Below are 13,048 nucleotides of genomic sequence, written 5' to 3' on the forward strand. Positions count from 1 at the left end.
GACTTTGCTTCATGTAAAAAATCTGCATTGACTAAAAAGAACATATCTATCGTGGGTCTTCTACATGAGTCAAGAGTCTCTCCTCCGAGGCAGCTGCTGCCTAAATCTCTGCCCTGACAGGCCATGATGTTACAGGTCATCGACACAGCTTGTTCCAACCTTCAAGTTCATTTTAATTAAAAGAAATGRTGTCTCTTACTGCTCACAGTCTGGACTGACTAGGATGAAATCTGCACAGCAGTGTGCATCTCCATCCTCCTTCGGGAAGACAGTGAGAGAGAGCGAAGTCCGGGAAACTGCTCATCCACGGCCCAGTGGCGGGCAGCTCCTGGGGGCTGGATGCATCATGAACCTTAACAGTGCAGTAGACAGTGCTTTCAGGGGCATGTAAGTAAGCAGCTATTGGAAAGGCAGTGTTTATAACAAGCTAGGGAGCTTTTGAGAATAYGTAAAGCCCTTGAGTCAGAATGCACAAAACTGGGCAAAAATACTGTTATGCTAGCAAACTCCAGAGATCAGCTTCCTCCCGTATATACTAATGAGACAGAGCAGGTCTAGGCTGAGATTCATGGTTACCACTTATCATGGGGGCTGTAGAAAAGAGAAGATTCTACTACATGTCTCATTCTTGATTTATGCAGGAAGGGCAAAGCAGCACTGCTAATGACCTTGTCTGGGATTATCTGGGAGTCGAGTGCCAGGCCAGATGTCCTCAGCATAAGCAAAATGACTTAGCCTTCTCTCAGCAAGCAAAGCAGGCAGGAATTAAAGATGCACAGACTGAGGGCTTGTTATAGAGAAATGTTCAATGATGAAAGCACAGTGTGAGTCAATACTGAGGATGGGATGTTTCTTCCTGTCTGCTGAAGCCACTCCTGTCTCAGCACTTGGCCTTCTTCATTTTGAAATGCTTTCTCACGGAGGCACGGTTGTGGGCTACTTCTGTGTTATTGTGAGAATCAGTTGCACACTCACATGCACCACAGTTCTGCATATCTCATGTATATAGAGAGATTTCTCTGAGAAATTAATTTTCCAGGTTTTGCCCTGTGGCTCTGTCACAAGCTGATGGTGTTGCTCACTTCCCATGTTTCCAAGAGCAGCTTCTGAGTGCCCATGGATTGAAAGTACATAGCCATGCATGGCTTTTCTTTTGCTGTATATATATGAAATAGCTTATTTTGGAGGTTTGGTGTTGTGAGTGACCTGGGGCTACCTGTGATGTTGTTGGGAACAGTATAGCAGTGGATGGAAGAGCTTCAGGCCTATGGTTTTGAGGTCGTTTACATTCTTCTTGTCTTTCCTCAAGCACCTTTCTTTCAGTGATCCTTTTGTGTGAACACTGGTTTTCCTGCCTTGACTGAGTCTCATTGCTAAACATCTTTCTCCTTTCTTCTTACCAAATTTACCTGCCACGTATATGTCTTGACCTAGGCTATATCAGGGTGGACAGGTATTAGTTTTCCAGCCTGGATGGACACTTTATGGATGTGCTGCCTGCTCTTCACACCAAACGCATACATGCTTGGCAATAGGCTATTATTAAAGTCTGATTTATCATAAATTCAGGCAGGTGGCATCAAGCTGGAGTTGCGGGCGCTCACCCTCYGTCATTCAGGGCTCTGTGACTGCAGGCAGGGCAGGCCCCCAGCTCCCACCCAGGTCCCGCTCACTTCTGCTGCCACTGGAGCAACTTATTTGCTCCTGACAGAGCCCACCGTGCAAGTCAAACCTGCTGTGGGCAGCTCTGAACTTGGCAGGATGGGTGCCTTTCCTCATCCATAAAATACTCCTGACTGGTAGTCCCATGCAACATGTTTCTCTCTTCAGAAACCCCAAGGTGGCAGTGACCATAGACTTCATGGGGATTTCTTTTTACCTTTTGTCCTCCTGTAGCTGCCCCTTGTCAAACCTGGGCCTGGCCCAGGGAATGAAACTTACCCCTACATTCTTAAAAAGCATCATATATCTTCTTTTCAGATTATGCATCCAAGTGAGCTATAAATGGAGAGTAACTACCGTATGCAAGAACAAAGGAGTTTGCTGAGCAGTGATAAATAATAAATTGCCCAGGAAAAACGCATCCCCTACCTTGGGTTTTGTTTTGCTTTGGCTTAGCACAATTTCCACAAAATTTTGGCAATCACGCTGCCATTATCTTTTCGTGATGGAGGCCCTAGGAACTTGTTCAGCCCACAGCAAGAGCCCTTTATGTACCTACTAATGTGCTGGTTCACAGACAGACTGAGCGCGGCTGCTGATCTGAATAGTAATCAGATTCCAGTGTATGCCATCTCTTTACAAGAACCGTGGACATTAATAAYGTCTCTGGGGAGTGGCTGCAGCTGTAATAAAGAAAAGATATCTGCAGTGTTTGCACAGCTCTCTTCATTCATCCTGATATGTAGTGAAGTGTGATAATAAGGACTTTACAAAATTTAACTGGCAGTCTTCTGGAGGGGGGAGGTATTCTTTGTGAGAGGGAAAAAGAGGGAATAAACATTTATTTCTGCTAGCCAGAGTTTAATGACAGTGATATTTTAAAAGTGACCCTCTGCATTTTTTTTTTAATGTGAAACAGCAGTCACAAAATAGTCCTTCCTGAAAATAACCTAAGGGGTTTTGATTTGGAGCTCTGTCTCTGGAAAAATGTCATGTCACAGGCCTGCATGCACATTTTAATCCTCCATCCACAGTAACAGTCATGATAAAAGCGACCTCAGAAAAATAATTGCTTCTCCTCTTGAAGTTCAGATACAACAAAAATTCAGTTATATAGTGAAAGACCAGAACTGGTTATTTGGTAGTTTTGAYGATGCTATACCCTAGCTCCTGTGCATTCAGTGTGACTTGGATCAGGCCTTATGTGTCTCCTCCAAAAGGTCAAGCAGTTAAACTTCTGTCAAAGTACACAGGCTAAGCACTGGAGACTTATACAGGTGAATAACCTCCTGGGGCTTTGAGAGCACCACTCACATTCATAGAGCAAAGTGATGATCCGAGTGCCCTGTTGTGAGCCCGTCTGAGGCTGGACATAATCCTGGCAGCTCCTACCCCAGAGGTGCAGGGAACTGGTCAGCCAGGCTGGGGGCAGCAGTCAGATACCAAGGATGCTGCCCGTCTCAGCATTCAGTCACATCTCCCAAGGGCTCATCAAACAGGAGAGGACGCGCCAGGCACAGTGTGGCTGACTCCACTAAAATTCTTCTTTCTGTGACTTTTGGGCACTGAACTTTTCATTCTTAATGTTGCAGCAACATACCCTGGGTATCTTATTTTTCTCATCTTCCCTTCACCCCAAAGGCTAGGGAGAATTCAGAAACACCAAGATTAAAGTCATTTGCCAGCTGCTGGATTCAGAGCTCTTTGACTTGTGTGACAGATGTGTCTGAGCTCCAGCAAAAAAAAAAGGGATATATGTCTGCAGCGGCAGCGTGAAGAGGTGGAGATGACAGGGGACATCAAGGAGGCAGGGCACCTGGAGCACGAGAGTATCTCCTTACAGCACTGTTTAAAGTACTTAAACATCAATTTCAATGCAAAATCCCTGATTTCGATGAGAAGCAGGTGTCTGGGTACTGCTAAAAATTGGGGGCAACTCTGTGGCCTTTATCACAGAACTTCCAGTGACAGTAAAGGTAAGAAGACAGGAAAGCACCTGTGGACAACAGAAGTGCCTCTATAACTAAATGCAAAAAAAGCTTACATGAATACAAATGTAAACATGCACAATGCCAAAAAATGGAAAATGTAATGTCTCATAGCAGTGTTGCCAGCTCTTTCTCAGAATAACTGGTACTTTTTCTTAAAGTCTCAGTTGCTGGAGTCATTTGATTRTGTGAGAATATCATCTTTTGCTGTAAATAATAGTAGGATTGGTAGTCCTTCTGGCTGAGTAGAAATATTCTGAAATTATGACTTAAGGACTCTGGAACTAAAAGACAAATAAAAGGAGCCCCACATTTATTGATTTTAAAACTCTTGACTCTTAATTCAAACTGATGCTTTCAAGGCCTATGTTGCAGTTTCATGAATGCTTCAGTTTTAGCGCATCTGAGCACCTTAGACATGCTTAGTGTAAGATTTTTCTTTACATAGCAAGTATATGACAGGCATAAGGGTAGGACTAATCACACATGTGCATATTAATGCCTTTTTACATTTTCTGAAGATATCAGGAAGGTGGATGACAAAAAAAGAAAGTCCCTAAGTATAAAAATGTCAGCAGCTTCTTGTACGGGTTGGTTGGTTTGTTTGTTTTAGTTTATGACAAGCTGGGCATGTCTTCAACATAAGTCACCATGCTGCCTCTGCRCTACTTCTGCTTTCCTCCAGTGGGCATAGCCTGGGGTAGGAAAGGCTGCACAATCACATCCAGCCTTGGAAAATGGTTTGAGATGACAACCAACACGTTCACGCAACTTAGAGCTGCTCCTCTGGTGAATGCTGCTGTCTGGAGGGCTCCACAGCAAATGCTTTTTCTTCTTTGTCGAAGACAAATTCAATGAACAACATGATTCCTTGTCTGCTGGCTCAGGTTTGAATTTGTTCCAACTTCCAATTACCCAGGCTTGGCCTGATTCGGAAAGTATGTCTGATACACTTTAACGGCAGCAATAACAGCAGCAGGGTAGCCAGGCTGGATGAGATCCTGCTATTTGATATCATGGTTGTACAGTGGGGGCCTTCTCTCAAATTATCATTGGAAACATCACCTTCCTCTCCACCACACAGAGAGATTTTTTAAATGCCCAAAAAGGGTTGGGAGGGCACAGGAGGGAGGATATTTAAACCTTTGCAGAAGAAATTCTCAAAGGGGTACCACAGACAACTAATGTTAATGAAAAGCTGGAAGCAAAACAATCTATCTTTGTTTCTTATTTCCCAGTCTAAAAGGAAGTAACTGTTCTAATTGCAGGAGAGGGTTTAGAAGATGTATCGCAGAATAGTAAGTATTTGCTTACATTTTTTTTTAATCTGGTTGAGAGGAGAACAAGGCCTCTGAACCCCTGAAGCCCCACTTAAATCTCAGTAGATTGCAAGCCTTGTGCTAGTATYTCACTCCAATTAAATATACCTGTGCGTTTGAGGGTCGGATGGTAGCCTCTGCGCTTTTGTAGCAGCACAGGCATCTGTCAGTCCTTCAAAATGTGCTTTAGACCTGGCTTATATATGTCTAACTGATTAATTAATCTCTGTGCAGCAACTGGAAAATGTAAAGTGCTACATAAAAGATAAGTATTACTATTACTAAATCTGTACTCAACGAGTGTGACTTGACATAAAGTGGCAGGTTTTATCTTACTCGTTGCTGCTATCTGAAAGAGGCCATTGAGAGTAAATTTCTTGAGCATAATTTATTCTATAGACATAGTGGGATAAGTGATGCACATGAACAACTTACGATGCATGCTCAATAGGAAGTGCTTTGCCCACAGAATATGTGATTATTTTTTCACACATTGTTCCACTACCTGTGACTCAGAGATTCAAATGCAAAATGTAGCATGTAGGGACATCATATGGGTATGCAATGCTCCCTAGAGAAATCTGGATCTGGAGAAATCAATGGTGACATATGGTTCCAGAGCCCTTAGCAACACACGGAGGGTGGGATGTGGGAGCGATGCAGACTGTAACGACAGAGGCGTGACTTGAAAGCAGTGACATTTGGGGTGCCACTGAGGAGCACAGAGTTTGCRACTCAAAGAGATTTTAGAGGGAATGAAAGGAGACTTGTGGTGCTAAAGCGGCTGATTGTGTGGCTGGGGGGTTGAAATATTTAACTTCACCAGTTGTGTGTTTCTTAAAATGTTAACTGACAACCGTCTCCTGAGGACAGCGGCACTGAGATGCAGTCCTCAGGCTCCAGCAATTCCCTGTATTACATATAATTCAAACGAACACTCTTTCCACTTTCTCCAAAAGGAAAGACCTCTGCAGATCCATATCTGTGGGCCAGCACTAAATCGTGAGCTGGCATGTTACCAACTTGTCCTCTCACCACAGCGACGCATAGGTATATAGGTGGGCAGAAGGAGCAAGGGGTCTTGGTAAGCACCACAGGAACACCGTGTGCCACGAGACAATACAGGCTTCCCCTCAATTTGGCACCCCTTCTGAGCCACAGGAAAGCCCCTTTTGCTGCTTGTCCCTCTCTTCWCTGTCTCTCCTACAAGGCAAAGGGAAGGCAAAGGCTCCAGAAAGCCCCTTCCTCAGCTGAGAAGGGAAGTGACCCTCTTGTGGCCACTCCCAGGCCTGAGGATGACATTAAGGAAATTCAGGAGAAACAGAGATGGGAAGAAACACTGACTTCAGGACTGACTGACATGGTGTAGATAGGCAAGTAGGGGGACTTGATGCAGAAATGACGGTTGAAGACAGAATTGATGGGGTCTGGAAGGTGCCTTCTCCTGCCCTGGCCCACTTCCCTGCAGGCTGTCCATCCAACCGCTCTTCCTCCCAGCTGTGAAGAGGCTCTATGGCCCAAGGACCAGTGTCCAAAGGCACCAGGGTGCTGGGGCGCCAGCATGGCAAGGTGACAGAGCTTGGTTCTGTGGAGTGTTATGGAGCCTAGACGTGGGACAGGACTGGGATGAGGACCTGGGGAGAGCTGCTACATTTTGAATCCTGACAATGCATAGGGTTATCTCCTGCCTCTTCCCACATCCACGTAGCTCCCCGCGTGGCTCCTTGTCATGTATCAACTCTGATAATGTCACCATTCATCATGGTGCTGGAATAGCCCAGAGCTCTGCCGAGGGCTCATTCCAAGCATCAGCAAGAGAGAAAAACAAAGTCCTTCTGCACTGTGTCAGGAAGGAGGGAGGAAGACATGCATGTCAGCCTTTTGTCTGACCAGGATGATATGTGGAAACAGCATCCTCACCGTATTTTACACACTGAATGGAGCAATATTTTAGGTTTTTAAAGTTTGTTTCTGCTTTTTCTTTTCTATTCTGTGAAGAGACCTGTGCCTCTCTCTGTCTGGTCTCAGAACACAGACATTAAACAGGCTCCCTGTGTAGTCATCGGAGATCGGTGGAGAGAGGTGTTTGCCTTCAGAGGACAATTCAGAAGACCTGAGTGCTAGATTGTTTACATCTCTCCGCTGAGTGCATAGAGCCTGCTATACTCGCGTCTCTGTAGGGCAATTCACCACTCCAGCATGCTGAGGCTAGCTGCAAAGTAACAAGACTGGTTACAAGACATAGGTTAGCTAATATTTACATTTTGTTTGTTTGTTGAGAACCTAGCACTATAGGGAATTAATCCTGGCTGTTCCCTCTGGGCCTTATGGTAATATAAATATTTAATAATAATGATAAGAATAGTAAAGAGCTTTGGAAATGGAAAACTCTGTAAGAGGTTCAGACTGACATTTTTATTAATAGGAGTATGGAATATTTGTGACTTAATGGCTGTTAAACAGTTTCAATTGRTCTGAGTCCTGGCATTGAGTAAAACCTAATAATTTATCTACAAAACCACTGTGAGCACAAACAATAGTCTGTACCTGTGTTGTTCCATCACAAAAGTGGGTCAGAATCCTGTTCTGGGATAAACATCCTCGCTCTACATTAAGTGCTATGTAGGTCAGCACTTGTCCAACTGCTCAGTATGTTTTGGATCTGAAAAATGAATCGCTTTCAATTGTGCTTAATTTGTCACTATTTAAATAAGTGAAATACAAAAAACAATGGGAAGGCAACCTTATGAGTTTCAATGGGAAAAGGCAGGAAGTGTGAGAGTTACTTCTGCTAACACTAAAGTCCTGTAGTGAATAGTAGATACCCAGGAATGCCCACAGCTGCCTCTCAAAGAGCAATGAGTCAGTGATAGCGCACAAGCTTGAACTCTTCCACTTCCTGCCTTTCCACTGAAGTCTAGCAGCCTAGTGGCTCATTTAATTTCTTTGAATTTGCTCTTCTTTAAAGAAAAATATGAACTCTCTCTCCTCTTTGTGTTACTGCTGCTGGCTTCTCTGACATCCTTTCTCTTTTCAGCCTCTCACGTTTCTTGACTTCTCTTTGCAAAATAATAAAGGTTCCAGTCCTGGTGCTTGTGTGCAGATAGAAACTGTTCACATAAGCACAACCTCTGACTTCAGCCCTTGCCCTGGTTATTCAGGCCCATAGCCACAGCCTAACAGTACGCACGTGTCTGCCTGCTGTAATGTATGCTGAAGGGTATAAATCCACATGGTTAGTGGTTTAAACCCTACTTTCTTAGTAAGTCAAATGATACAAGGCTCTGTAGGGTCAAGGTCCCTTCCCCAATAGAACCAGTGGTCTGGTTCAGCCCTCAAAGGTTTCCCTTGCATTCATTCTGGACATCCCTTCTCCTCATCTACCAGGGTTTCCCAAAGCTATATAGATAGCACCTCACTTTTAAAGGGTTTTGAGACAATAAATGATAAATCCAGCCACTGTGGGGTAATGTGTCATAGCCTAAGGAAAAGAGAAAGGCTAAAAGCAAACCTCAGAAACAAAATACGTGGTTTCCTCACAAAACCTCAAATGTACTGAGGGAAATTTTTCTTCTTGTGCCAAGTTGGGTTTGCAGGCAAGTTGCTGAACGTCGCTTTCTTCTGGTTCCATTACAAAACCCCAGAACCTGCACTTACAAATTTAGCTGGCCTCTGTCTTCACAGGAAAAACAAAAATAAAGAATAAAGGATAAGGAACTGAAAGGATGAGGGGGAAGAAAAAGCTCCTCAGAAGAAGTCTCCCTCTTTTTATTCTTATCCAAAGCTATGAAGGGGTGGTGAGGAAGTGCTGCATATTCTCAGCCATGGCAATGAGAGGGGACAGAGAGAGTGCCAAAAGGAGGCACATACAAGGTGGGAGTGAGGAGGAAGGGAATCTTAGCTTCCAGCATCAACCTGGCATGCTACAATTCACCATACTCCACAGGGAATTTTTTCCTCATGTTAGCTCATTTTGTTATCATCCTAGTCAGCAGCAGCAGTGCCGCCTGGGATTTGCTTGGCAGACAAAGCTGGTCATCTCAGGAAAAACTGGAATGAAATTTTGTGCAAGCCACAGTTAGCTGATACACCAGCAACCATGCTGTGCTGTAAAGATGGTGAGCTAGAGTCACAGACCTTTGGTGATGAGCACAGAAAAGCTGTTATTTTAGCCTGGTTAAGGTCAAAGGCAAGACCAGGCCCTAAGAAAATACAAATCAACAACCTCATTATGCAAGATCTTGAACCTAAGCCTGAAGTTCATCCCAGGGTTTAATACAAACCTTATTGACTCCATTTAGTTTGAGACAAAACTCGTGGTGTAAACCTCTCATTCTCTTGGAAAAAGCAGGCAGAGGTGGCTCCAAGTCAGAGTCCTCCACAGCCTCCTGGCCTGTGCTGACATCTGCTGCTGGTCATAGCCACCGTGGGTCCCCTTGATGGGACAGAAGGGAAATATTGAGCCCCTCCAAACTGTCCCTGCAATCAGCTTGCTCCACAGCCCTGTGTCMCTGCATCTCTTCAGACAGTGTTCAGGTGTGCACACTGGGATGAGATTTTTTAGCTGTTTCAGCAGCCCAGAAGGGTTTTTTTTTTTTTTCATTCTGGAAAGTTATTGTATTGCTTCTTATTTCTTTTCTTCTACAGTTGGTCTCTTTGTGAGTACTTTACTAGCCCTCTGTTTGCAATGAACTCTAGCTTTGTCTTTACATCAAGGCGCTGTAAAGAGTCATTTGGTCCAATATCAAACTGTGCAATACAAAATTATTGAGTATTCCTATTATCGAAATAATTCTTCAGTGTCTCTTACATTCTTCAGCTGGTCCTCTTCCATCTATTTCTGTGAAGTCCTGCATTTGGAASTAATTTGTGTCTTGGAACAGCAGCCTGAAATTATTGGCCAGTTTCATGTGTAACGTAATGAGTGCTAGACATTTATAAGCTTAGCAAGTTTGTCAGGAGGGTATCAGCTTCCGCTCCTCATCCTGTTACCAAAGGTATTGTGGCTGACCCTACAGTTGTCCCAGACTTTTAGCCATCTGAAAGTTCAGGCTTCAAAGTCAATACAGGTTTCAGTTGTGTTTATRTAACTACAACAAGAAGAGAAAGTGGTGGTCTCCACATCCATCTGATGCTGGAGGCAAAGTTATCTAACAGTTGACAGACCAGATAGGAACTCGACTGGCTTGGGCATGCTCTGCTGAAATGGACTTCAAAGAGTTTGAGCGAAGCATTTAGCTTTTATGCCTCTTTTGTGGTTTGTAAAATGGGAAAGGTGTGTGTGAAGAGAGTGGAGGAAGGAAGCAAGAAGAAAAAATTCCATCCTCTTGAGGAGCTCCATTTATTAATATTTGCACAGCTATTCTATATGAAACGTACTCTCATACATGGCAAATAGATGCTGCTATAATAGACACTTTAAAAAAAGTCTCTCTAGAGGTGGAGTTTGCAACATGCTTTGAGATCCTTTTAATGGCAGGTGAGGGACATGGGCTCTAATCTAATCCATGCAGCACACATACATGAACAAATTCTTATTATAATGTCAGAATCCGTGCCATGGGTTCAAAGGCCCATTGATGGGAGTCTCATTGAAGCATTCAAGGATGATGTCTTGCTATAGCTCGGCTACTTCCAGTGATAGTGCACGTAACGTTATTTGGACATCATGTGCAGAAAAAGATGCAAACAAATGCATGCAAGATGTGATAATTGGTTCACTTTTCCATTATGGTTTATTCAAACTAAACAAATGTGCTTCACATTCCAGAGAAATTTCTGTTTCTTGTATTCATCGTTTGTAAAGCACTTTGATCACACTAACAAACTACTTGATGTGAAAAAGGAAGTGCTATCGGAGTAATAGATTGGACATTGTTTCATTATTATTCTCTAAGCATATAATAGTCGTTGACCTACAAATATAATAGCTATTGACTTAATAGTGTTTTTTAGTTTCGTAGATGAACACTGCTAGGAAAGAGTTAGCTTATAACTTTGGTTCTGTTTCTTTTCCTGGACAGACGATGGCATTGTAGCCCTACCATATTCTGTAAACCCAGTGAAGGTACTCCCAGAGCGAGATCTTGAATTGATTGCGCTATGCACACTTTAGCAGCATAAGATTTTGCCTTTTGCTTTTCATGTCTTCAGTGAAACAGATGAATGCTATAATAGCAGTACTTTCTAAAAGGAAGACATGAAATTCTTACATTTATAATAAAAGTGTTACAAACCTCATTGTAATTCAGACTTGAACTGTTCACCCTGTGCACGTCCAGAAACTCATTCTCTAATACTAGATGCAATGATCTCTGGAGGGAAGTTTTCCATCTGTTTCCTTATGATGTTAAGCTGTTAGTGCTGTTCATTATTTATTACATCTACTGGTGTATGTTAAGCTATGATTTTCTTCTTGTCTTGTATTAAGAATTCAACTTGGTTAGTATAAAAAAAGCTCTGGGATTTGCATATTATTCATTGATTTTTAGTGGAATTTGGGGTGGGGGGAGATAGGGGACTGTAATTGCTCCCAAACTGCTTTTGTGCTAGCAGATAATTTATATTTAATTCAGTGATACAGGCTAAATTAACCACTTAAAATGGAGATAAATATAGACTTGCTATATATAGGTGAAATCTGCCACCCATAGTCAGATTGAAGAGCATTACCTCTGCTTGATATCCATGGGACTACTGCAGGGTAAGATGCCTCTCAATGTGAACAAGGTAGGCAGACTCAGGCCCATTCTAAATATGTATGTGTGTATAAATTTCACATATATGAAAGAATGCATATATGAGAGAGAGAGMTTTTTAAAATGTAGTTACCTGTGTGCATATTAAGTGAAAGCTCACGTGCGTATAGTTAATACTGTGTATTTTCACATCTTCTATTATTGGAAGATGCAGAGAACTTTGTTTATTATTTTGTTCTATATAGAATAAACAACTCGTTCTCTCTTCAGGGTTAGGAATGGTTCAGCCCAATTCTCTGTTCCTTCACAGAAATTATTACCTTTTTCTGGTATTCTGGAATTCTTGTTGAGTTTATCCTATTTCATTGCTGGTTGAATTAAAAACTAACAACAGTTTAGGTGTCACAACATAGCTGGGAGGGATAGCATCTGTGTTATTATTTGTAATTATTGTTTCAGAAACAGCTCTTTACATTCAGCATCTTGCTCACAGAAATATCTTAGAAGATGTACAGAAATAAGATCAGTATCTTATTACACTGTAATTAAAGTATCAATTTTGGTGGTGAAACATCTAGATCAGCTATTGGGGTTACTCTCAACAATACTGATTGCTTTGGAATAAATATATGTGTTTCCAAACTGCATAATGGGAAGTTTTAGCATATCATTCTCACATGTAGTGTCTTTTGATGTGATGGAAAATTGTAGATGAACTGAAATGTTCGCTTTCCTGTCATGTATCTAGTTCTTTATCATAATATAGATGTTATTAAGATAAAATCTGTCTCTCCATATTGTAGTATTATAAAACCCAGAATTAGAAATGCTTTATCGTTTCTGAAGAACAAAGACTATGACTGCTTTAAGCAATATCAAAGTCAGACTACCTTTATCAGGGGAACATGAAGAAAACCACCAATATTTGCCAAAGCATAAGTTAATTTTTGTCAAACTTAACGCATGATGTTTGCAATTACAAGGCAAAATAATCGCGGAAAGATAAAACAAATACGCTTCCTAATGCTTTTTTAGCACTTTTATTAAGTGGTAGCAGAAATCACCTACCTGGGATAAAGATTACACGATTGCACATCTGCTCTTTAGACTTCTGAGTCAGATACTTATTTGGAGTAAATCAACACTGCTTTGACAAGCCAGTGGAGCTATGTTGACCTACACCTTCTAAGCTACATGTAAGATATCAGATTTATAGCTATAGGGGGTACTGCTGAGGAGCCTTGGCACTGGAAAAAATCTTGCCTTTGCACCCTTTGGATCCATTCTGGAGGGAAAGATCAGTTTTGTGTCTCTAATGGGAAAGATGTGCATCTTGTCCACTCTCACTTTATTAGCTGAGACATGGTCATCAAGCGACCAT

General features: G+C 42.3%; 1 protein-coding gene across 1 annotated transcript in view; it reads left to right on the plus strand.

The window, feature by feature from the left end:
• The first annotated feature begins 223 nt into the window (after window positions 1–223).
• AFF3 (AF4/FMR2 family member 3) overlaps window positions 224–13,048 on the plus strand; it is a 371,463-nt gene continuing 358,638 nt past the window's right edge. The window contains exon 1 of the mRNA XM_026066422.1: window positions 224–387. Within this exon, the coding sequence (XP_025922207.1) occupies window positions 224–387 (164 nt within the window). The remainder of the gene's footprint in view (window positions 388–13,048) is intronic.

The sequence above is a fragment of the Apteryx rowi genome, unplaced genomic scaffold (assembly GCF_003343035.1).
Source record: "Apteryx rowi isolate R43461 unplaced genomic scaffold, aptRow1 scaffold_103, whole genome shotgun sequence".
Lineage (NCBI taxonomy): Eukaryota > Metazoa > Chordata > Aves > Apterygiformes > Apterygidae > Apteryx > Apteryx rowi.